We start from the raw sequence: 23,247 nt of genomic DNA, 5'->3' as shown, positions 1-23,247 counted from the left end.
AACATTAATGAATAATCTAACAATACCTATTCATGATCTATACAAATGTCCACACTGAACCATTTTTTCCTCTTTTGGAAATTTCAATGCACAAATATACCTACAAAAGCATTTTAATAACAAAAAAGAAGTTTACTTAAAAATTTCTGAAAGAATGAAGGAAAAATCTACAAAGAAGGAGAAACGTCCTATGCTTATAGACTGGAAGAGTCAATATTCCCCAAAGTGATCTATAAATTCAACACTCACTATCAAATTCAAGCAGACATGCAAAGCACCTAGAATTAAAAAGAACAATCTGGAAAAAGAAGAATCAAGGAAGGGAATATACACTCCCTATTTCAAAACTTACTACAGTAATCAACAGTTTGTACTGGTATAAAAACAACTGAGGGTGCTGCTCAATGGTAGAGCATTTGCCTAGCATGTGCAGGGTTCTATGGCCAGTATGGAGGTGCAGGGAGAGTAGGGATACAGACACATAGATCAATGGAAAAGAATTGAGTCCAAGGTTAAGGATGAAGCTCAGTGGTAAAGCATTTGATTAGCATATGCAAGGCCCTGGGATTGATCCTCAAGTCTGTAAAAACAAAGAGTCCAGATAAATCTTTACATTTATAGTCAATTAATTTTTAACAAAGTTACCAGGCAATTCAATGAGGAAAGAATAAGCTTTCAACAAATGGCCTGAGACAATCATATAACCATATACAAAAAGATGAATTTAGACCCTTCTCTTACTCACACCATACAAAGTGAACTTAAAATGGATCACAGGCCTAAAGGAAAGGGATAAAATTGTAAAGTGTCTGCAACACAGAATGTAAATATTACAAAATTAGGTTGTAAAAAGAAAAATAAGATTGGGATGATGGCTATAAAACCCCATAAATTTACTAAAAGTTATTGAAAATATATATAAAAAACACACGACTTTAGGCCAGTCAGCACTTTTCAGTAGTAATAATCATTGGAGAGCAGTCCAATTACTTTAGAACATTAGGACAAGAGAGGCTCTCTCCTCCAAGGGATGTGAACAATACATGTGGTCCCCAAAAACACTGGCAGTCATACTACAACCATGAGTGGAATAGCAACAGACTAAAGCTAATATCATACAAAGCAAAACAGAAACAGAAAGAAATTGAGTCTTTAATATGATTGAGTTACTGTTCTTCTTACCCTACCTTTGGACTTTCAGATAAATGAACCAATGAATTTTTATTGTGCTCAAAGCAGCTCAAATTCTCTATTACTTATAACGTGAATTACAAATTGTAATAAAAACAAGTATGTTTTTTAAAATCGATTACTTTTTTAAATACTTTCAGTTATAGATGGACACTTTTATTTTATTTACTTTCATTTTTTTATGTGGTGCTGAGGACCAAACCCAGTGCCTCACACATGCTAGGCAAGTGCTCTACCACTGAGCTATAACCTTTTAACCTTAAATATATGATGGCAGATATTAAGGAGGAATTAATTCTAGATACACACATCAGAATAAAGACATGTTGAATGATTACCTTTCTAACAAAGTTCATGTATAAGCCTGAAAACTGATTTTATGTGGCCCACATATACGTAAATATTTTAATTTGACATTTTAAAGTATTAATTTTTAACTCTAGATTTCCTGAAAAATCAAAAGGTGTGACACCACTGTATCCACGTCACCATGTCACGACAATCATCTGAAACATAAGAGCAGCTGCTTCTTTAAGCCCACAGAGTACACTCTGTACACTGTCAATACAAACCTAATATTTATGTGATCTGCTCAGCTCTTCTAAGTATTAAAGATTTATACTATAATATTTAGCAAGACATATATCAGACACCATATAATGGGTAAGGAAAATTATATTCCATCTTTTAAGTTTTAACATTTTAATTAAAAATCAAATTTAATTACTTTTTAGAAAAAAATCATGAAAATATGATAAGAAACACTATTCTTGAATTAAATAGTTCTGAATGCCTTTATATTCTTGAGGGAAACCTAAACTCAGCAGCAAGTTTCTGAAACATGCAATATATTAATTATTCTGAGTCCAAAAGTTTGAAAACCAAATTACTCTAACATACAGATGAAGAAATGGTCTTAAATTCCAATGAGAAAAATGCAAGGTTGACCAGAAGTTTAAAACACTTCAATACACTAATGTACTATTAATCAAATTTATCTTTAAAACAGATATATAAAAGGAATTATAGGGGCTGGGGATGTGGCTCAAGTGGTAGCGCGCTCGCCTGGCATGCATGCGGCCCGGGTTCCATCCTCAACACCACATACAAACAAAGATGTTGTGTCTGCCGAGAACCAAAAACTAAACATTAAAAAAAAAAAAAAAATTCATTCTCTCTCTCTTTCTCTCTCTCTCTCTCTCTCTCTCTCTCTCTCTCTCTCTCTCAAAAAAAAAAAAAGGAATTATAAGGGGATAGTGAATTTATACCAGTAAAGTCAAGATACAATAGCAAAGTTGGGAGGCAGTACTTCATACAGACAGACCTTTGGAGCAGCTCTGTGGCTCTACCACATGCTATCTGGACAGAGGAGGGAATGTCATTTAATTTTGACAGTACACACTCATTGTTTAAAGTAGCTACTGCTTTTTTTAATTTTAGTTGTTGTTGTTGTACATGGACACAATACCCTTATTTTACTTATTTATTTTTTTATATGGTGTTGAGGATCGAACCCAATGCCTCACACATGGTAGACAAGTACTCTACCACGTGTTACACCAAAGCTTAAGTAGCTACTATTTAATGAATAAAAAAGAATCAGTAGGACATGAGCCAGGTATGGTGGCTCACACCTGTAATCCTAGCAACTCAAGAAGCTGAGGCAGGAGGATTGATTGCAAGTTCAAGGCCAGCCTCAGAAACTGAGAATAGACCCAGTCTCAAAATACAAAATAAAAAGAGTTGGGAATACAGCTCAGTGGTAGAGCATCGCTAAGTTTAAGTCCCAGTACCAATTTTTTTTTAAAAACTGAGGCTGACAATTATCAATTAGAAAATATCTAATTAGATACAGCAATACTGATGAAACTGAGATAAACTAATTTACCAAAATCCCAACATTTCATTTTCCAAATTTTTTTAAAAACTGGCCAACACTCCATGTATTGATCATTGCAAGTATTGTAAGAGGAACTGCTATCTAATCCTCTCAGCAATTTTTCCTGACCTACCTGCCAAAAGAATTATGGTGAAAAAGAAGTGTAATTGAACAAATTTTCCTTGTCCTTCTACCCAATCACCTGCTACCCTGCCAACATGCAACTATGGAGAATTTAACCAATGACCTTAAAATCTCTCTAGGTCTACATTTCTAAGCAGCATATAAGTAAACTATTACTATGGAATTTAGATTTTCTTTAATGATAAAAATGCAAGTGACTCATGTTTGTTCAACACATTCTAAAGAACAGAGGAATCTGAATCCTCCTTCTGTCAAAGAATGTTGTGTCTTCACAAACAACACACAAAAAAAAACTAATTATGCACTATATCACTATCACAGATTTCTGTTTATCATCCAAGATACATGAAGTCTAGAAAAAGAAAAAAAAAATCAAAAACTTGTTTTCAACTTTTTCTATTTTGATGTAAAGAATCAGATCAATTTGCATTTTATCTCCTTGAGACATATGCATATACGCTTCACATGCATAGAAGATTCCCAAAATGCTGATAACCACTGACGCTGGATTACTGATACCAGAGTTTACTATACTATTATATATATGGACATTTCCATAGAATATAGTTTTTAAAATGTGCAGGATGTGGTGGCGCATGCCTGTTATTCCAGCTAATCACAAGGCTGAGGCAGGAGGATGGCAAGTTCCAAGCCAATCTCAATAACTTCGTGAAATCCTGTCTCAAAAAAATAAATAATAAGGGCTGGAGACATAGCTCAGTGGTAGAGCACCACTAGGTTCAATCCCCAGTACACCCTCTCAAAAAAAAGGTGTGAGTATTTATACATAAACTCTCAATAATCTGGTAGAGAAATGCCATATTGTTCAAAGTTTTCATACTCCAAAAATAAATTAATTTCATCCAGCTACTTTTGAGAAGAGAAGTTGTATTGCAAATGAGCAGACTAGCACTTAAGGTCTAGTTTAGGAAATAATTAACCACCCTGGAATAATACAAGCCTAACCTTGAAAACACAGAGGCAAAGGGAAAAAGTGCTAAACAGTTATTACAACTATTGCACATTTTTATTTGGTGCCATCTGTTATCTTCTAACAGGCTGGGTGGAAAAGGGTAATTTTTTTTTTTTTTTTAGTTGTTAAAGGACCTTTATTTTATTCATTTATTTATATGTGGTGCTGAAAATCGAACCCAGTGCCTCACACATGCTTGGCAAGTGTTCTACCACTGAGCTACAAACCTACCTCTGAAAAGGGTAAGTATTTTGAGGCCAAATTTCCTTTTGATTCTTAAATTGATGACTAACAGGGACTGGAATAAACCTAAAAAGGCTATTAAAGATAACTATTTCTAAGAATGGACTAGAGGAAAAAAAGGAAAGTATCTCATCCACTTTTTAAAAATAACATTCATAGTTCATAGTAGTATAATCAGTAATGTCCAATAATCAACTTTACGTCACTGTGAGACACAAATTTACAAAAGAGAAAGATTATACCATATCTGCCTCAATCCTTTTTCAAATTGCCAATTTTCACAAGATTACTTTACACGCAATCCTAAATTCAATCAAAAATTTAACTTTGGTTACTTCTAAAAATAAAACATCAAAATTTAAAAATACTAACTGGCAGCAAATTAATCTTTCATTAGCATTATGAAGAAAAATTTTGTGTTTAAAACTTATTATGGCAAAACATAACTTAAGCAAACTCAAAGACACCTTATTTCCAAGTCAAAAAAAAAAAAAAGGTCACAATAAAACTTAACTAAAACGTTAAAGAGAAATGCAGGCTTAAACATACCCGTACCAGGGGGGAAGAAATATATATATTACAGAGAACTCATCCACTGGAAAACACCCACCCATAAAAAAAAAAATAAAAAAAAAACACTTCCACCGCAATAAAGATTTCCTCAGTACTGATGTGTTCACTTTCACAAAACTCAAGCATCCAAATTTGTATAATTCTCTTTAAATTGAAAACTGTAAGAAACGGCTTCATTTAGGTCAAGTAGAACTTTGTATTTCTAACCATGGAAAAAGCCATCATCAGAGTAAAGCACATGACTCCAGCTTTAACGTCTTGTTCTCCAACTCACCAAGAAAAGTATATGCTTATAAAATATTCATCTACTTACCAGGTTAAAGACAGTTTCTACGATATCCCTATTGGATACTTCTCCAACTTCAACCAATCCCGTCAACACGGCAAATTTCATTCTGATGCCCCTGATGGGGAGCCCTGGCTTCAGAGACAATGCACCCCCTTCCGCAGGGGTTTCTTCTTTCCCTCCACCTCCCCCGTCATCACCTGTTGGTGGCGGGGAAGGGCCACGATTGTCTTCACTAGCCATTGCTAGTTCACGAGGAAGGACAACTCGGAGTCACCCCGAGGCAGCAGTAGCTGCACTGGTAATAAGCACAGGACACGCAAAGCAAAACGAAAAGGGTCTCTCTTCCAACTTGAGGAGAAACCCCAAAAGCAATTGATGTGGAAAGTCCTTGGCGTCGCCCTCTTCCTCTTGGAGAATATTTGTCCAATCTCTCTCCCCGAGGCTGACAACAACGCCAAACCCTATTGGAAGATTAAATATATGTTAAATAGACTAGGTTTGGTTCGAGGGGACTGTTTGGGGGGAATAGTTATTGTCCGTCAAGTAAGTTACTAAAGGCACCCCGCCACCAGCCGCCCGCTTCTCCCGGGCTCCCGGAGCCGGTTCTGGCGAAGGCGGGTCCGAGAGGCCCGGAGCAGGTTCACTCCTCCCCCACACTCCCGCAGGTTCAGGGCGCAGGGCAACCTCTCCTCACAGGTGCACGGAAGAGAAACTGTCGCGGGGACAGGAGGGGCCGGGGAAGGGAGGGGACCCCCCACGCCACCACCGAGGCAGAAAGTTCCTCCTCACCCAACACTCCGGACTTGTCCTCGCCTCCTGCCAGGGAGCAGCGAGACGGAGGTGGCGGCGGAGAACCAGGGCAGGAAAAGGCGGGGGAAGGGGGCGGTGATTATCTCAACGCTCGGCCCAGGGGGAGGAGTGGAGCACCTCTCTCGGGCACCTGAGGTTCGGCGGCGAGAGGAGGGGAGGTGTGTGCTGTGCCTGGAAGGGAAGGGAGGCAGCCGGGGAGGCCCCAGGGCGAGGAGAGGAGGAAGGAGAGAGGTCAGTGCACCTGGTCGCAGCCTCCAAGTTTCCCTAGTCCGCTCCCCGGGAGCCCGCGGCTGCACAGAACTCCATGGTTTCCTGGCCCGCCCCACCCCTGCGCTCAGCCTTTGCAAAAACAGCCACTGCTGGCGCCACCGACGCCACGACTAAGGCTGCTGATGGTGATGAGGATGCTACTGCCACAACTCGCCCCGCCACGGCTCGCACCGCAGTCCCTGCGCCCACTGAAGCTGCTCCCGGCCGCCATGACAGCGCCGAGGGCTGCCGGGCGCGGCGTGCGCGTGCGCGAGCGCGCGGGGCGGTGGGGCGGGCGGGCGCGAAGGCGGAGGCAGGCGCACGGCTGGCGGGGGACGCGCGGGCGAGCTGGGGGGCTGCGAGAGGGCGGGGGCGCTGGGCACCCGCTTCCTAGGAGGAACGCGCGTGAGTGTGCCGCCCGGCAGACCTGCCGCTCAGGTAGCACCCGGTGTGTCCCCCGCCCTGCGAGGACAGTCCTTTCCTGCTAGGGGCCAGCTTTTTCTCCCTGCCCACCCACCGACCTGGGAAAGCGCGTGGGCAAGTGCCGAGGCTGTGATTCCGACGCTCCTGCGGTTGTTAAGTTACCGCAGGGTCTCTTGGCGCGGAGGGAACCGCCCCTTGTTGCCAAGGTGTCGTCTTGGACTTGGAGAAGGACACCTGAGGGACCTCTGCAAGTCAGGGAGGTGGCAGCGCTGGAGCCGGCGAGGCTGCTGTCCCTGCCTAAGGGGAGCCCAGAGTCCCACCCCCCGCTGCTCTCGGCTGCTGCCCGCCCGCGGCGCTGAGCGGAGACTTGGAAAGAGATTTCCACTGGGATGCCCCGCAGCTGCCGGGTTCCAAAGGGGAGAGGAGGAGACCGCGTCCACCAGGAATGGGAAGGATTCCTTGCCCTGCAGCTGCCGCCCCAACAAACCTCTCCCACATTCTAAGGACAGGAGGATTCCTGAGACAGCTGCTCCCGACAGCGTGAAGGGGGGTTGACTGCCCCTAGATGGGGGTGGGCGCCCTCTCGTGATTTTCCAATGTCAAAGTTGGGTTTTCCTCATTCTCGGAATAATTTAAAAGGTACATTATATTAGGTTGAAGCCAGGATAGATCGTCATACTCTAAGAGTGTCCTTCCCCTCCACCCTCACTGCTAATGATAAAGCATCAGTAAATAATGAATAGAGGGAGGTAAAGTTTGGCCCTTAAGGTATCATACCCCTGAGGCCATAAAACCTCTAAAAAATATGTTTAAAGTACTCCTAAATTCCTAAAGTGAAAGTGAAGCAAAAAAGCAAAAGGAAGTACTCTGGAGGAGTGAGAAGAAAACACATATTGGTTTGAGAGATGAAATATTTGAGAGGGCCTTGAAAAATAGACAACCCTCACAGGGAAATTTGGTAGGAGAGACGCAACAGGAGAAAAGACTCAAACTTGCCTAGTACACAGGCCTGTAATCCCAGCGACTCTGGAGGCTGAGGCAGGAGGATCACAAGTTCAAAGACAGCCTCAGCAACTTTGTCAGGCCCTAAGCAACTTGGTGAGACTATGTCAAAATAAAAAAAAAATACAAAGGGCTGGGGGTGTGTCTCAGTGGTTAAGCCCCCTAGATTTGTATGGCAGTATGTAAAAAAATGGATGTGTAACCGATGTGATTCTGCAATCTGTATACGGGGTAAAAATGGGAGTTCATAACCCACTTGAATCAAATGTATGAAATATGATATGTCAAGAACTATGTAATGTTTTGAACAACTAATAATAAAATTTTTTTAATTGGCCAATATATGAAAATAAAAAATAAAATAAAAAAGACTCAAGCTAGAGAGTGAAGACACTTTTTTTCAAATCTTTTTAAAATACTAAAAGAAAAAGAAATTCAGTTGTATCATAAGTGGGTTTAGATATTTCAAAGATGAGGCAGACTTTTTCCTGATGATCTGAATTGCTGACTCCTGCACTTTCAAAGTAAAAGGCAACATCAGTGGTTCATCACCTAAAATCCCTGAAAAATGAAACACCTCAGATTTACATTTCAGAGGTTAAATGACTAAGTCTGGAATAAAAGGGAGTGTGGGGTGGGGGCGTACCTGCAGGAGAGAAATTTACATTTGAACTTTCATAGGTCTGTATTTTGAAGGTGGAAGGCATTAAACCATTAAAATCTTCTGTTAGGATTTTGCTTACTCCGATTTGAGCAAATAGCTTCATACATCTGGCTTATAAGCACTAAAAAAAAAAATTTGTTAAATAAATGCCTTCCATTAAAAAGAAGGAGATGAACCACCAGCATGGTGGCACACTCCTATAATCCCAGAGGCTCAGGGAGGCTGAGGCAGGAGGATCACAAGTTCAAAGCCAGCCTTTGCAAAAGCTAGGCACTAAGCTACTCATGAGACCCTGTCTCTAAATAAAATACAAAATAAGGCTGAGGATGTGGTTCAGTGGTCAAGTGCCCCTGAGTTCAATCCCAGTACCAAAAAGAAAAAAAAAATGGAGATGATAATAGTGAAAATATCCTCAGAGTTACTCAGACCCAATGATCAAGGGTTAAGGTTTATGTCTCATGCATTCTCAGACTCACAGGTAATACTGTCCTAATGGTTGATATAAGACAATTATGCAATTATTTCAAAACAAATTGTAAAGTGGGCAAGGTGGTATATCCCCTAATCCGGGATACTTGGGAGCCTGGGGCAGAAGGATCCCATGTTTGAAGCCAGCCTACACAAGTGAGAACCTGTCTCTTAAACTTTTTAGTTGGAAATATAGCTTAGTGGTACAGTGCTTGCCCAGCATGTATGAAGCCCTGGGCTCAGTCCTCAGTACCATATACACACAAAATTGTTTTGTTTTGTTTTGTTTCAGCCTCCCACATCATTTATTTGCCTATGCTTACAGTTAAATAATTGGCAAAATTTCAGGCTTACTGCAGGAAAAAACATAAGGAAAGCAGATGGGTAAACTTCACTTCTAGACACAATTAAAATTCTATAGCTGTGGATTATTATTGAGGTTTACAACATGAGAATTGTGGAAAAATTCAATCAAATCTTAAACTCCTTCATGGCACAATACATGTAAGTACTCCACAACATACTACTTGGGTTTTTTGTTTGTGGTCCTGGGGATTCAACCCAGAGGCATTTTATCACTAAGCTACATCCCTAGCTATTTTTATTTTTATTTAGAGACAGGGTCTAAGCTGCCCAGTCTGGACTCAATATGTGATCCTCCTACCTCAGCCTATTCCCACCCTTAATTGCACTACAGCCTGGATTTTTTTTTTTTAAACGGAGATTGAACCCAGGGGAGTTTAACCACCAAGCCACATCCCCAGCCCTTTTTTACATTTTATTCAGAGACATAGTCTCACTGAGTTGTTCAGGGCCTTGCTAAATTGCTGAGGGTGGCTCTGAGTTTGTGATCCTCCTGCCCCAGGCTCCTAAGCCACTGAAATTACAGGTGTGAGCCACCAAGTCCTGCCCACACTTGGATTCTATACATACTATTTGGATTAAGTTAAACTCCAAAGTCACTTTCTTTCATTTTTCTGATCTTAAAGCCTTTGCCTGTGTCTACAACTATTACTAGTTAGAATGAGAAAAATTCTGGTATAAATGGGTATTTTAGGCATATTCATATAAAATTAGTTTTTACTCCATAGTCCAAATATATTTGGGATTCAAAATAGAACCTACCACTTTACCACAGTGATAGGACTCTTTGAATTGTTAATCTTTGGTAGCCTCAAGTTTATTAGAGAATAAAATTACAACATAACATAATATCTTAATCTTCCAGTAATAAACTTTCTAAGTAAAAAGAATTAAAAGTGGATATCTTAATAAGAAAAGCAGTGTACCTTTTTTTTTTGTATTTTTGGAACTATTAATGGATGTTTTCTACTCAAAAGACTTCATGTGAATTATCAACCCATGAATTTATATGACTGCCTTACCTGTATCCCTGTATCTCTCTCTCTCTCACACACACACACACACACACACCAAAAGAGAGAAAAGAAAATAGGAAAAGTAAGAAAGGGAATAAATATTACCTCCTGGAAGTCCAGACTGAAGTTTCCTATTGCCATCTAATTTGTTTCTCTCTCTGACATCAACATCTTGGCAGAATTAAGAATCAAAGATTTTTGTAATTTTCCTTGTCTTCAGAATACACCAAAATCAGCAGAAAACGAAAAAGGGCCAGAGGTGTATGTATCTCAGTGGTAGAGTATTTGCCTACTATATTCTGAGGCTCTGAGTTTAATCCCATCACTGACAAAAGAAAAAAAAGTTAAGTGACATTAAATATGTTTAAAAAAACAAAAAACAGTGGATTCAGAACAGGAAGCTATCTGCATAATTCAGAGGAACTCAAGCAAAGAGAATGTAATTTCATGCTGAAATCAAGATTATCAATCTACAAACTCGTACCCATCTACAAAGAGAAATTTTTTGAGAACAGAGATGGATGGAATGTTCTTTCCATCAGGAAAACACTCAATCCACGCAATTGTAAATTCTTGACATTTTGCTAGGGTACAGATTAAACGATAATTTAGGGTAAGTTACCACCAAAATGATCTGCAGTGCATCTATGTGCATGTTCCTGGATTTATATTTCTTCAGTTATTCTTCAGCACAGTTTATGATATTTTAGGCTGAAAATTAACATCCCTAGCTAACTCCCTCTTTTGAGAAAGTCAAATATTGCTTGTACTATTCATTAAATATTACTAATGTTAAGTAAAATGTCAAATGTTAGTAACCCTTATTAATGACTTTTTTTTAATGGTACTGGGAATTGAACCCAGGAGAACTCTTTGGTACCTCTGAGCTACATCCACATCCTCAGTTTCCTCCTCCCTGCCTTCTTCTTCTTCGATAGAGATAGAGATAGGATCTTGCTAATTTTTTTAGATAGGACTAGACTTTGTAATCCTCCTGCCTCAGTCTCCTGAGTAGCTGGGATTAAGGCATGCTCCACAGCATGCAGCATTAATGACATGTTTACTGAGCATGAGACTCTAGGAACAATTACAATGTAAAGGAGAAGAAATTGCCTATTCATTGCTAGAAACTCAAAAGTTTAACATTAAAAATTCTTTTGATTGTTTAAGTTCAAAATGATCCAAATTACCTTGCTACATTTTGGACATTTTTTAAAGCATTTCGTGTGTGTGTGTGTGTGTGTGTGTGTGTGTGTGTGTGTATACATATATATATCCACAAAAAGGTAGAGGTATTAAGAAGGGCAACTCCAAATTTGGCAAGTATGCTAAACAAAACATATCTTTTTCTTTCTCTTTTTTTCATGTGCCAGGGATTGAACTCAGGGGTCCTTAATCACTGAGCTACATAACCAACCCTTTTTATTTTTTATTTTGAGATAGGCGCTCACTAACTTATTTAGGACCTTGCTAAATTGCTGAAGCTAACTTCAAACTTGGAATTCTCCTGCCTCAGCATCCCAAGATGTTAGGATTACAGGCATGCATCACTGCATCCAGCCATAGCATGTTTTTAAGACATAAAATATTTGTGCAGTATTTAATGGGGTTGATAGAGACACACACTAGATTGGTTGATTTGTTCTCTATTTTCCCACCCCTGTTTTGTTCTAAAGTAATATGTAAATAGGTAGTGCACGTGTAGTGTTCCCTTTTGATAGATAGTACCACTAGATTGTGATAAAATGTAATACTACCCCCACCTGCCATTGCTTTTTGTTGTGTTGGTGGTGATGATGGTGCTGCTCCTTCTGCCACTGCTACTAAGGACGGAACCCAGGACCTTGGGCATGATGAGTAAATGCCCTACCACTGAGGTACACCCCCAGACACCACTGCAATTTATATAGGTGCATGTCTCTAGGATAATTATTAGCATTGGGCAGCTAGGTTTGGTGGTCCATTTGAGGTACTGGGCAGACCAATGCATCCCCTGAAAGTGGTAGTTTACTATTCTGTCATCAGCATAGAGGTAGGAGTTCACAAAGGAAATGAGACACCAGGAGGTGGATCCTGAGCAGATAAGAGAGGAAATTATTGTTCTAGCCCTCACTCTATGGCTTGAACTTTGAACTTTGAACTCCAAGTAGAGGGAAAACAATGACTTCTGTAAAATAAAGGTAGTATGCTTGGTACATTTCCTCCTAGAATCTAGCTACTTGAAGAAGCCACGTAGAGAAGAATCAAGTCCATTCAGTCAACATCCCTAGCGGAGTTCCCAGTCAACAACCAGCACTGGCTGCCTACATGTGAGTGAGTCCATCTGGAATATTCCAGCTTGTTAAATCTTCAGAAGAACTGCAGCCCCAGCCAACTCCTAATTTATTGAGCATTCCTATGTAGAGGCATTGCATTAGGCATTTAAGTTAGAAATGAAAGCTCTAGTCCTTGCCTTGAGGATTCCCAGTATAGGGGTATTGAATTGCATGTGGATCCATTTGAACCACACAGAAATTATAAGAGATGATAAATATATGTTGATTTCAGCAACTGAGTTTTGGGTTGTGGAGATAGATAGATAGATAGATAGATAGATAGATAGATAGATAGATAGATATCAGATTAAAAAGTCAGAACACATAAAGTGTTAAAGTGTGTTATCTAGCCTTGGGTGACTCTCAGACCATACTATTTCTGTTTGTCCAGAGCAAAAACTTTTAAAGGGGCTGGGGCTGGAGCTCAGCAGTAGAGAGTTCGCCTAGCACGTGTGAGGTCCTGGGTTCGATCCTCAGCACCACATAAAAATAAATAAAATAAAGGTATTGTGTCCAACTACAACTAAAAAATAAATATTTTTTAAAAAGCATCTAAAAAAAACTTTTAAAATGTCCCAGCCTGATCACAGCTGTGCTATAATTCCATGTCCATAATTGGGCCTGTATATTAAAGAAGGTGGTAACCCTGTGTTTAGTCAGAGACCTTCAAGGAAAAGGGAAATTTTTCTGGATCACATTTGGGGTTATAAGGGCCACAAGGAATTTTCCAAGGCTTTTTCTTTGTTTCTAAATGAGAAAACCTGTGTTTAATTTTATTAAAGGAAACATTCATTTCCTTAGAGATACTCCACATGATTTTTTTCTGCTGAGAAACATGTAAAAGTTCAACTGCAGTGTATGTAGATAAAGATAGTATCGAGATAACATCTTTACCTCTCTTACTGCAAATATTTATAGTACCTAATGTTGGTAAAGGGGAAAGGTCCACTCTAATTTACTGCAAATGTTCATCGCTTAATGGCATGTTAGCAATATACTGCATTTACACTACTAAGAATCTATCCCAGGAATAACCAGGTAGTTCAGAGGTGGAATTGAAATCATGTTCACTTTAGTATTATTTATAATTTCAAAAACTTAGAAACTATCAAAATGCCCATGCACAACATGCACACACACACAAAAAGGGGTTGGTTTTTAAATTATAGTTCTTCCATGAAATAGGCTTTGAAAATAGTTAACAGAAATTTGTCATGATATATTAAATCTAAGGACTCTACCTTTTTGAATCATGTGTCATACCAAATAGGACCAAAAAATATTTCAAACAAGAGGAAATTGATTTATTAATTCAAATCATTTTTAAAACCTTTTTTTTTTTTAACATTCCTATGTAGGAGGCACTGCATAAGGCATTTAGGTTAGAAATGAAAGCTCTGGTCCCTGCCGTAAGGACTCCCAGTCTAGTAACTGCAGCCAACATTACAATGCAGTATGTTAAGCCTATCAAAACCTAAAAAGAGACTCCCAAGAGAAGGGGATCCCATATCAATCTCAAAGAAATAAGAGCCAAGTGCAGTGGTGCACATCTAAAATCCTAGCAATTCAGGAGGCTAACGCAGGAGGATCCCAAGTTCGAGACCAGCCTAAGCAACTTAGAGAGACCTTACCTCAAAATAACAAATAAAAAGGGTTGGAGATGTACCTTTGTTGCAGAACACCCCTGGGTCAATCCCAGTACAGCAAAAAAGATTTTTTTTAAAAAAACTTTAAAAATTAAATAGGAATAAGCCATATGAAAAATTCAGGAAAAGTTATTCCAACATATGAAATATCCTCAGAATAGTTGGACATTTTAACCTAAGCAAATGATTCAGTCCAATTGTGATGTTGTAACAAATAATAAGATTTTTCTTCTGGATAGAGTTATAGACTGACAATACGAAAAGATCTGACAATACATATTGAAAAACACGTCCCACCATCCGTACTTTGATTTTACTAAAAACAGTAAAAAGGGCTGAGGATCTAGCTCAGTGGTAGAGGGCCCCTGGGTTCAATCCACAGCACCAAGGGTAAGGAGTGGGGAAACTGGGGAGAATTATTTTATGCTATAAAGTAAAATTAGGTCTTTATTTCTCTGCTAAATTAAATTTCCTTTAATGGGAAGTTTGTCAGTTTAGCTTTGTGTTTAAGATTTTCAAAAATGGGCTGGGGATGTGGCTCAAGCGGTAGCGCGCTCGCCTGGCATGCGTGCGGCCCAGGTTCGATCCTCAGCACCACATACAAACAAAGATGTTGTGTCCGCCGAGAACTAAAAAATAAATATTAAAAAATTCTCTCTCTCTCCCCTCTCTCTTTAAAAAAAAAACAAAAGATTTTCAAAAATGCATTTTGCTTATGTCATTTTAACTAGTTGAGAAATAACTAATACGGAAAGTAACACATAGCAGTACTGACCTATTTCTAGTTCCATGAGTCAAAATCATAGAACTTAAAAGGAGAGGAAAAAAAAAGATTATTGAATTGAATTAAGGTCCTGGAAAAATGAGGTAAGACTAACTTAAATGGAAACAAGTTTAGTAAGCCACCTCCAGACTATAATACACATTTATTTCATTCTGCCTTTCTGTTTTGTGCTTTACAGATGGATAAGAATTAACAAAAGGATATAATTTTCTTTCTTTTCCAAGTCTCCCTCAGCCATTATTATCCAAGGTTAATGAGGTGAGTGGAATAACTAAGCATAAGTCGACTTTTTTAAGTTCCCCTCCAGTACTTGACAGGTAGGAAACCAAAGTGAATTCACTTTTTTTAGTACTATAAAATTAATTCAGAATTGTGATAACTCAGGCAAGAAAGGTAAATCTCATCTTCCCAACAGGAGTGATGATGGGAGACCAGAGTCCTATTTCTTGGCTTTTAATTCCAAATTCAGAGACGAATGCAACTGCCTAGTGGATATGAAGGATATACAAGAACAAAAGCAAAAGCCAGAGGCAAGGGCTGGGGCTGTAGCTCAGTGATGGAGCGCTTGCCTAGTACACGTGAGGCACTGGGTTCAATCCTCAGCACCATGTAAAAATAAATAAAATAAAGATATTGTGTCCATCTGCAAGTACATATATTTACATATATGTATATGTGTGTGTGTGTGTGTGTGTGTGTTGAGAGAGAGAGAGAGAGAGAGAGAGAGAGAGAGAGAGGAAATTAAAAAAAAAAAAAAAAAAGCCAGGGCAGAGGCATGAACTTACAGTCCCAACTACTCGGGAGCACAGGAATTGGAGACCAGCCAGTGCAATGTAATGAGACCCTGTCTCTAAAAATAAATAAGTAAATAAAACCATTTAGGATAACACTTAAATAGTCTAAGCAAGGTGGAAGTCGAAAGGGAAAGAAAAATTGGAGATATATTTTGATCCCTGTTACTTGGGAGACTGAGGCAGGAGCATGGAGAGTTTGAAGTCTGCCCTGGGCAACATAATAAGACCCATTTAAAAAGGGTTATAAAAAGGTATATTTTTTAAAAAATATTTTTTAGTTGTAGATAGACACAATATCTTTATTATTCTTTTTTTATTTGTTTATTTTTACGTAGTGCTGGGGACTGAACCCAGGGCCACACGCCCTCACGCATGCGAGGCAAGCGCTCTATCACTGAGCTACAACCCCACCCCCAAAAATGTATATTTTAAAAATACAGTAGAACCAATAGGATTTGCTAGTGTATTATATGTGAGGCTGTGAAGATGAAGAAGAGACAGAACAAAAGATGTCCTCTAGGTTTTTTATGGGAACCACTGGTGGATATGTCATGGACTGAAGTGGAGATGATTAGGTTGGGCTAGCAAAGGGCTGGCAGTGAAAACAAGGACTTGCTCCACTGGTAGCTTTTGAAGGCATTTTAATTCCCCTTACCCCAAGGTAAAGGGTGAAAAGGAGACCCAAGGCCAAACTGGAGGATCTTTGAAATGTAAAGGGGGATGAGGAGAGAAAAAGGAACTAGGAGACTGAGAAAGGAAAAAGCCCACAATGTAGATGGGAAATTGAAGGGTGGAGTCATAGAAGGGGGCAACGCAAGAAGGAGGAAAATGATCAGGATGTGATTGTGCTTATTCATGATCTTGGTTAATATGATACTAACTAATGGAAAAATTACGAGACATATCTGCACTGCTGACTGCACCTGTGAAAGACCTATTTACAGCTTTCACATGCACAGTTCCCCCCACCCTTCCTTTCTCACAAAATTTCAGTTATCTTTCTGGAAACCAGTGATGGTATATTTATTATTATTATTACTGTATTTCTCTCTTCTACTTTAACGTAGTTACGAAAGTAATGCATGTTAATTATAGAAAGTTTGGAAAATTTAGAAAAGCTCAAAAATGAAATTAAAAAAAAACCACCCATAATTGCAACACCAAGAGATAACATCTCTAACTTTTGGTATATGTGTGTACTCCCACTGAATGGATGTGTATTACAAAATTGAGATTATGCTAAACATACTTGGAACCTGCTTTTTTTTTTTACTCAGAGTTTATCAATAACATTTTTTTAATCAATAACATTTTCCATTTAACTACTCTTTAAACATGATCTTAGTAATTACATATTATATGACTAGACCATAATTTAAGTTGTCATCTATTTAAATTCAAAATTTCCCTAACATTCTGCCATTTATAAACATCATAGTATACTAGTTAAGAGCATAGGCTTTAGCACTAACACAGTTTAAGTGCTGCTTCCACAACTTACTGTGTGCTTTTGAGAAATTATTGAACTTTTTTTTTTGGAGGGACTGGTTCTTTATTTCAAAAAGACACTTGTCAATATTCAGTATCAAAACAGTTGCACTATTGTTTCTCTTTCTCCCAACTGGCCCCAAAGAGACCACAACAAAGGATAATACATTTTAAGCCAATAAACTGCAGGATGCACACCTAACAGACAGACCTCACGAAACCTCACCTAAAAAAGTGGGGATTGGGCTAGGAAAGAAACTTTGAAAGATCAGCACACTGCCAGCCCAGACTGCAGGACTCTCACATCCAGACAGGGTGGCCAGGTACTCCAACCCCAAAGATGCAGTTTCAAAATAATATAAAATTTAAAAAGTTGTGTACATAAGCTATTCAAGATTCTCCAGCACCGACTGATACAAAGCACAATGAGATGGCACTTTTAGATACAGCAGCTTCAGACCCAGAAAAGGGTGATGAGATGAGTTCATATGGCTAAATCAGTGGCCAAAACATAATTTTCTTTCTTCTTCTTTTTTTTTTTTTCAAGCAGGCAGGAGAGCAACTAAGTGGTCACCGAAAGATTAAGGGGCCCATGATATTGAACAAATTTTTGAGGTTTCAGTTTCTTTGTCTATGAAATGACTACACCAAGTATATCCATTGTGAGGATGACAGGAAAGACTCATACCATGGTACTACAAAAATAATTAGTACATAATAACTGTAAGCAATAAATAAACAATAAATAAAACATGACTATAGTTTAAATTTTTTGAAAAAATTATAAAAGCTTTTTTGTTCTAATTATCTGTTTAGTATTCCCTTTACCAACCCATCTGATTAGTACCTGGGACATCCATCTGATCTTTGATTCAATCACAAATTTCATTATTTTCTTGGACTGAAAGAGGTAAGTGACTCTTGTATTTTCTTTCCTTTTTCTCCTTCTTGTTATTTTTGGTTTTTTGGGGGTGGTTTGCTTGCTTGCTTGCTTTTGTTTTTGTTCTTTGAAGAGGTAACATTTTGTGATAATCTTTTTGTTTTTTAAAGAGGTAACACTTGATAATGGATTTTTCTTTGTTCATTGGGATTCCATGAAGTAAAATAACTTATTTTTCAGCATTATGTAATCCTTTGATGCAATTCTTTCAATTCACCTAAAAAGTATTAATCTGTCAAATAACATCAAAAAAACTCTAGGGGCTGGGGGTGGGGCTCAGCTGTAGAACACTTGCCTAGCACTTATGAGGCCCTGGGTTCGATCCTGAGCACCACATAAAGATAAATAAATAAATAAAAGTATTGTGTCCAACTACAACTAAAAAATAAATATTAAAAAAAAAGAGTCTAGCACTAAACACAACAAACTGGTACAAACTCCTGCTCAGCCTGCTGGGCTCCCACTGTTGCCTACTTCCTCTCTCCATATTTTTGTAGGTGGTGAAAGGATAGAAAGCTAGGCAAAGTTCATACCACATCCAGAAGAATAGGATTACGGAATTTCATCCTGCCCAATGCAACAGGCTCATCACCCTCGATGCCTCCCCAAGCTGCTCACAGACTACAAAATGCACTTGATTTCCAGTCTCAATAGGTCCTTTTGCTCCTGTGTCAATAATTATCCCTCTGACTTGCTCTATAGTAAACTGAACTTTCACTTATGTCTTGGTGAATTATTTATCACTGAAAACTCTGCAGGGCTCCTCCTACTTGAGAGCTTTTGGAATAAGAAGTTTTGTTCAAGCGGGCCTGACAGTGCATGCCTGTAATCCAGCAACTAGGGAGGCTGAGGCAGGATGATAGCAAGTTCCAGGATAGCCTTGGCAACTTAGCAAGACCCCATCTCAAAATTTTTTTAAAAAGGAGGGGCTGGGGATGTAGCTCAATGGTAGAACTCCCCTGGGTTCAATCCCCAGTAACCTCCCCACCCCTTCATCACCTCCCATGTACAAATTTTGCAGCAAATCTTTTAGACACAAACAACAGCAGTAACCAGACACCTTCTTTACCTGTCTACTGTCCACTGTGATCTCTTTCTACTGGGCTTAGTGTGCCATGGAAACTAGAAAAAGTGCAGGTACTTTATTTACACAGCCTTCATTTCTATTTACAAAATCTCTCTGTGAATTTTTTTTTCTTATTGTTGCACCTGTCGATTCAACTGTAAGTATCAGCCAATGAGCTGAAGGTCTGAAGCCAGTTTCTGATGGGGGAAGTGGGAGGGGCACCCATCAAACTGGTTTTACTGCCTGAAGATGACTGCTTACCCTAGTTTTAGCCAAAAAAAAAGAAAAATAACTTGGAAAAAAATCCGTTTGGATTTCCCAAGACTGAAATTCAATTAGGGACTGTGCACAACTACTACTATACTTTTCACTTTTTCAACCATTTCAGGATTGCCATCTAGACATAGCTTTAGAGAACTCTGCTGTTCTTTCCAACACTGCAGACTCTATTGTCCCCTCTTGGAATGAAAGAGCTGCTATATCCCCCAGGCAAATAACCAATTGCTGGGTCACTTTGACAATAAAGAAAATAAGAGTTTCTTGGGTTCTATAAAAGGTATTGAGTCCAGGGGGCTATAAGTCCATTCAGTTTAAGTGCTAGCATTTAAGTTCCCTATTTATTAGAAATAAAAAGAAGGAATATACTCAGATAAACTTTCAATCCTTAGTTCCCAAATGAATTCATTTTAAATAATGAGAAAAAGAGAGTTTAATTCTATGTGAAGCAAGTTTCCTATATTACTTCATTCCTCTGATTCTCACTATTAACATCTGCAAAATAGGGTTAATAATACCTTCTAAGGAGGATTGCTTTGAGGATCAAGTGAGATAAAGATTATCACTACACTATACATAAGTCATTTTTAAAAAGGCAGTTTTAAGCCAGGTGCAGTGCTACATGCCTGTAATCCCAGCTATTTGGGTTGCTGAAGCAGGAGGTTAACAAATCTGAGTACAGCCTGAGCAATGACTGAGACTCTGTCTCAAAATAAAAAATAAAGAGGACTGGGGATGTAGCTTAGTGGTAGAGCATCCCTAGCTTTTCAACCCCCAGTACCAAATTTTTTTTTAAAGGCAGTTTTAACATTTATAATATAATGAGCCAATAATGCAGAAAGAGAACAACTTTTTTAAGAGTCACACAAACTTTGTAACTTAGTCCCTGCCCCTCCCCCATCCATGGGGCATTGATAGCAAATTCCTTCATACTTGGAAAGACATGAACAATTCTTATCCTCAAGGTCACTTTGCCCCTCACTCTTCACATTCACAGAATGCTGTTAATGCTTTCTATCAACCTTTTCTTTATTCTGCTTTGAGTTTAAATTATTTGTTTATTAATCTCTGCCCTCCACAAGACTGTCCATATGTCTTCTAATTTCCCCTGTACAATCTCTGACACAATGATTTGGATGTAGTGTACTTTCCATAGAAGTTTGTGTTAAGATTAGCAAAAGCTGAATATAAAACTCTTGTGGGGCCCCAGTGTGGTGGTGCACGCCTGTAATCCCAGCTATCTAGAGGTTGAGGTGGGAAGCTCTTGAGTTTGAGGCTAGCTTGGGCAACTCTGTGACACCCCATCTAAAAAAAAAAAAAATCTGTTGTGGGGCCTTGCTGTTTCCAAATGACAGCCATGTACTACCTGAAATCCATTTTTGTTCTTTCTCAATAGAAAAGAGATCAGAGGAATGTAGGTACCATTAGGTGTGTTAGAGAGGAGAAGGGTTTTAAGAAAATAAGGAAGCCATTTATAGTGGTGCCAACCTGTAGTCTCAGTAATTTGGGAAGCTGAGACAAGAGTTCAAAACCAGCCTGAGAAACTTTAATCAACCCTGTCTCAAAATAAAAATAAAAATTTCAGGGGCTGGGATGTGGCTCAAGTGGTAGCGTGCTCGCCTAACATGTGTGAGGCACTGGGTTCGATTCTCAGCACCACATAAAAATAAAATAAAGATATTATGTCCACCTAAAACTAAAAAAAAAAAAAAAAAAAAAAAAATTTCAAAAGCTAGGGTAGCAGGAATGGTGGAGCACACCTGTAATCCCAGAGGCTCAGGAGGCTGAGGTAGGAAGATTGCAAGTTCAAGGCCAGTGCCAGTAATTTAGTGAGGCCCTTAGCAATTTAGCAAGATCCTAATCCAAAATAAAAAATGAAAAGAACTGGGGGTGTGGCTTAGTGGTTAAGCGCTCCTGGGTTCAATCCCTTATACCAAAAACAGTCAGGTCTGGGGATGATAGTTCCCTGGATTCAATCCCCAGTATCACAAAAAAGAAAAGAATGAAGATTAAGTTGTTGAAATGCTGCAGACAGCTAAGGAAGGATGAGGGCTAATCAAAACTCATTGGGTTTTCTGGTGGTTACAGGTGACCTTGAAGAGAACTCTCTCAGATATGGGATAAGGAAAGTTAGATTCTTGAAGATTTGAATGTGAGCTGGTGTTGACAAATGGCTGGCATAGAGTATAGAAACTAATTCTGGGATATGTATTTTTGGGGGGGTTCAAATCCAGTTGAGCATGACACATTAGCACCCTTCACAGTCCCATGCTCAGACCAAGCCAACCATATCACAGCTTCCTCTTTACACACAAAGCTATCCAATGATACCCATCTCCAGTTTTGTTCTTGGTCTTTCCATATAACCTGAGAGCCCAGTATCAACTATTGGTAAACTGAAGTCTTTCCTAATTGCTCCAGCTTAAGGAATTCTGGGTTGGTTGGTTGGTTTGTTTTTGTAATGTTGGGGATTGAACCCAGGGGCACTCTACCACTGAGCTACATTCCCAGCCCTTTTTATTTTTGAGACAGAGTCTGGCTAAATTGCACAGGCTGGCCCCAAACTTTAGCTCCTCCTGTGTCAGCCACTAGCCAGGACTACAGGTATGTGTGCTATTACACCAGGAATTCTGTTTTGTCCTGAAGATACAAATGTGTAGGCTATAATTATTGTGGCACTTAACACATTTGGCCCAATATTTGAGGTAGGTTAAATGTATGATTTCCCTTATTAGTCTATAAGAGATATGTAAACTTTAATAAATACTTAAACTTCCAGGGGCTGGGGATGTGGCTCAAGCGGTAGCGCGCCCGTCTGGCATGCAGCGCGGCCCAGGTTTGATCCTCAGCACCACATACAAAAAAAGATGTTGTATCCGCCGATAACTAAAAAATAAATATTAAAATTCTCTCTCACTCTCACTCTCTGTTTAAAAAAAAAATACTTAAACTTCCAATATTAAGATACTACCCATTCAATAAGTAGAGTACTATAGATCCAGCCAGGCTCAGTGGCTCATGCCTGTAATCATAGCAGCTCAGGAGGCAGACGCACAAGGATCTCAAGTTCAAAGCCATCCTCAGCAATTCATGAAGCCCTAAGCAACTTAGTAAGACTCTGACTGTAAATAAAATATAAAAAAGGATTGGGGATATGGCTCAGTGGTTGAGCACCCTTGGGTTCCATTCCCAGAAACTTAAGAAAGAGGAGGAGGAGGAGGAGGAGGAGGAGGAGGAGGAGGTTGTTGTTGTTGTTATGATTGTGTAGATCCAGGTAAGCAATTCAAGGCACAAAATTAAACCAAGAAAGATGCAGCTAGGGATTCAGTTCAGTGGTAAAGCACTTGCCTACTTTGGATTCTATCATCAGCACTACAAAAAGAAATAAATATAAGTAAATAAACCATGAGACTGTAAAGTTTTGATTTAATCCAACAAGTGTGTATTGAATGCCCTCTATTCGCAAAATTGTGCCATCAACAGGTTTAAGAGCTAATAGAGGATATCAGCAGATATTTTCAGGGACTGGGGGTGTATCTCAGTGGAAGAGTTCCTAGATTTATGACACCCTTGGTTCAGTCACCAGCATGGAGAAAGAAAGAATCCAGCAAACATTTTTGATAAAAGACAATAAATATTTTAGATTTTTGC

General features: G+C 39.1%; 1 protein-coding gene across 5 annotated transcripts in view; it reads right to left on the bottom strand.

Annotated features, from left to right (window-relative positions):
• The window catches only part of LRBA (LPS responsive beige-like anchor protein), a 755,692-nt gene extending 747,564 nt beyond the window's left edge, over window positions 1-8,128 (bottom strand). For 4 of the 5 annotated variants that reach the window (XM_081304745.1, XM_081304743.1, XM_081304747.1 and 1 more), the window contains exons 1-2: window positions 6,082-8,128; window positions 5,317-5,753 (exon numbers count right to left, since the gene is read on the bottom strand). In XM_081304745.1, coding sequence (XP_081160871.1) covers window positions 5,317-5,532 — 216 coding nt within the window. In that variant the 5' untranslated portion in view covers window positions 5,533-5,753; window positions 6,082-8,128. The remainder of the gene's footprint in view (window positions 1-5,316; window positions 5,754-6,081) is intronic. The other variant, XM_081304744.1, reaches the window with a different exon arrangement.
• Window positions 8,129-23,247: the final 15,119 nt, after the last annotated feature.

The sequence above is a fragment of the Spermophilus citellus genome, assembly GCF_964194105.1.
Source record: "Spermophilus citellus genome assembly, chromosome: 8".
Taxonomy (NCBI): Eukaryota; Metazoa; Chordata; class Mammalia; order Rodentia; family Sciuridae; genus Spermophilus; species Spermophilus citellus.
The sequence above is the reverse complement of the archived record's forward strand: the minus strand, read 5'-3'. Positions and strand labels throughout refer to the sequence as shown.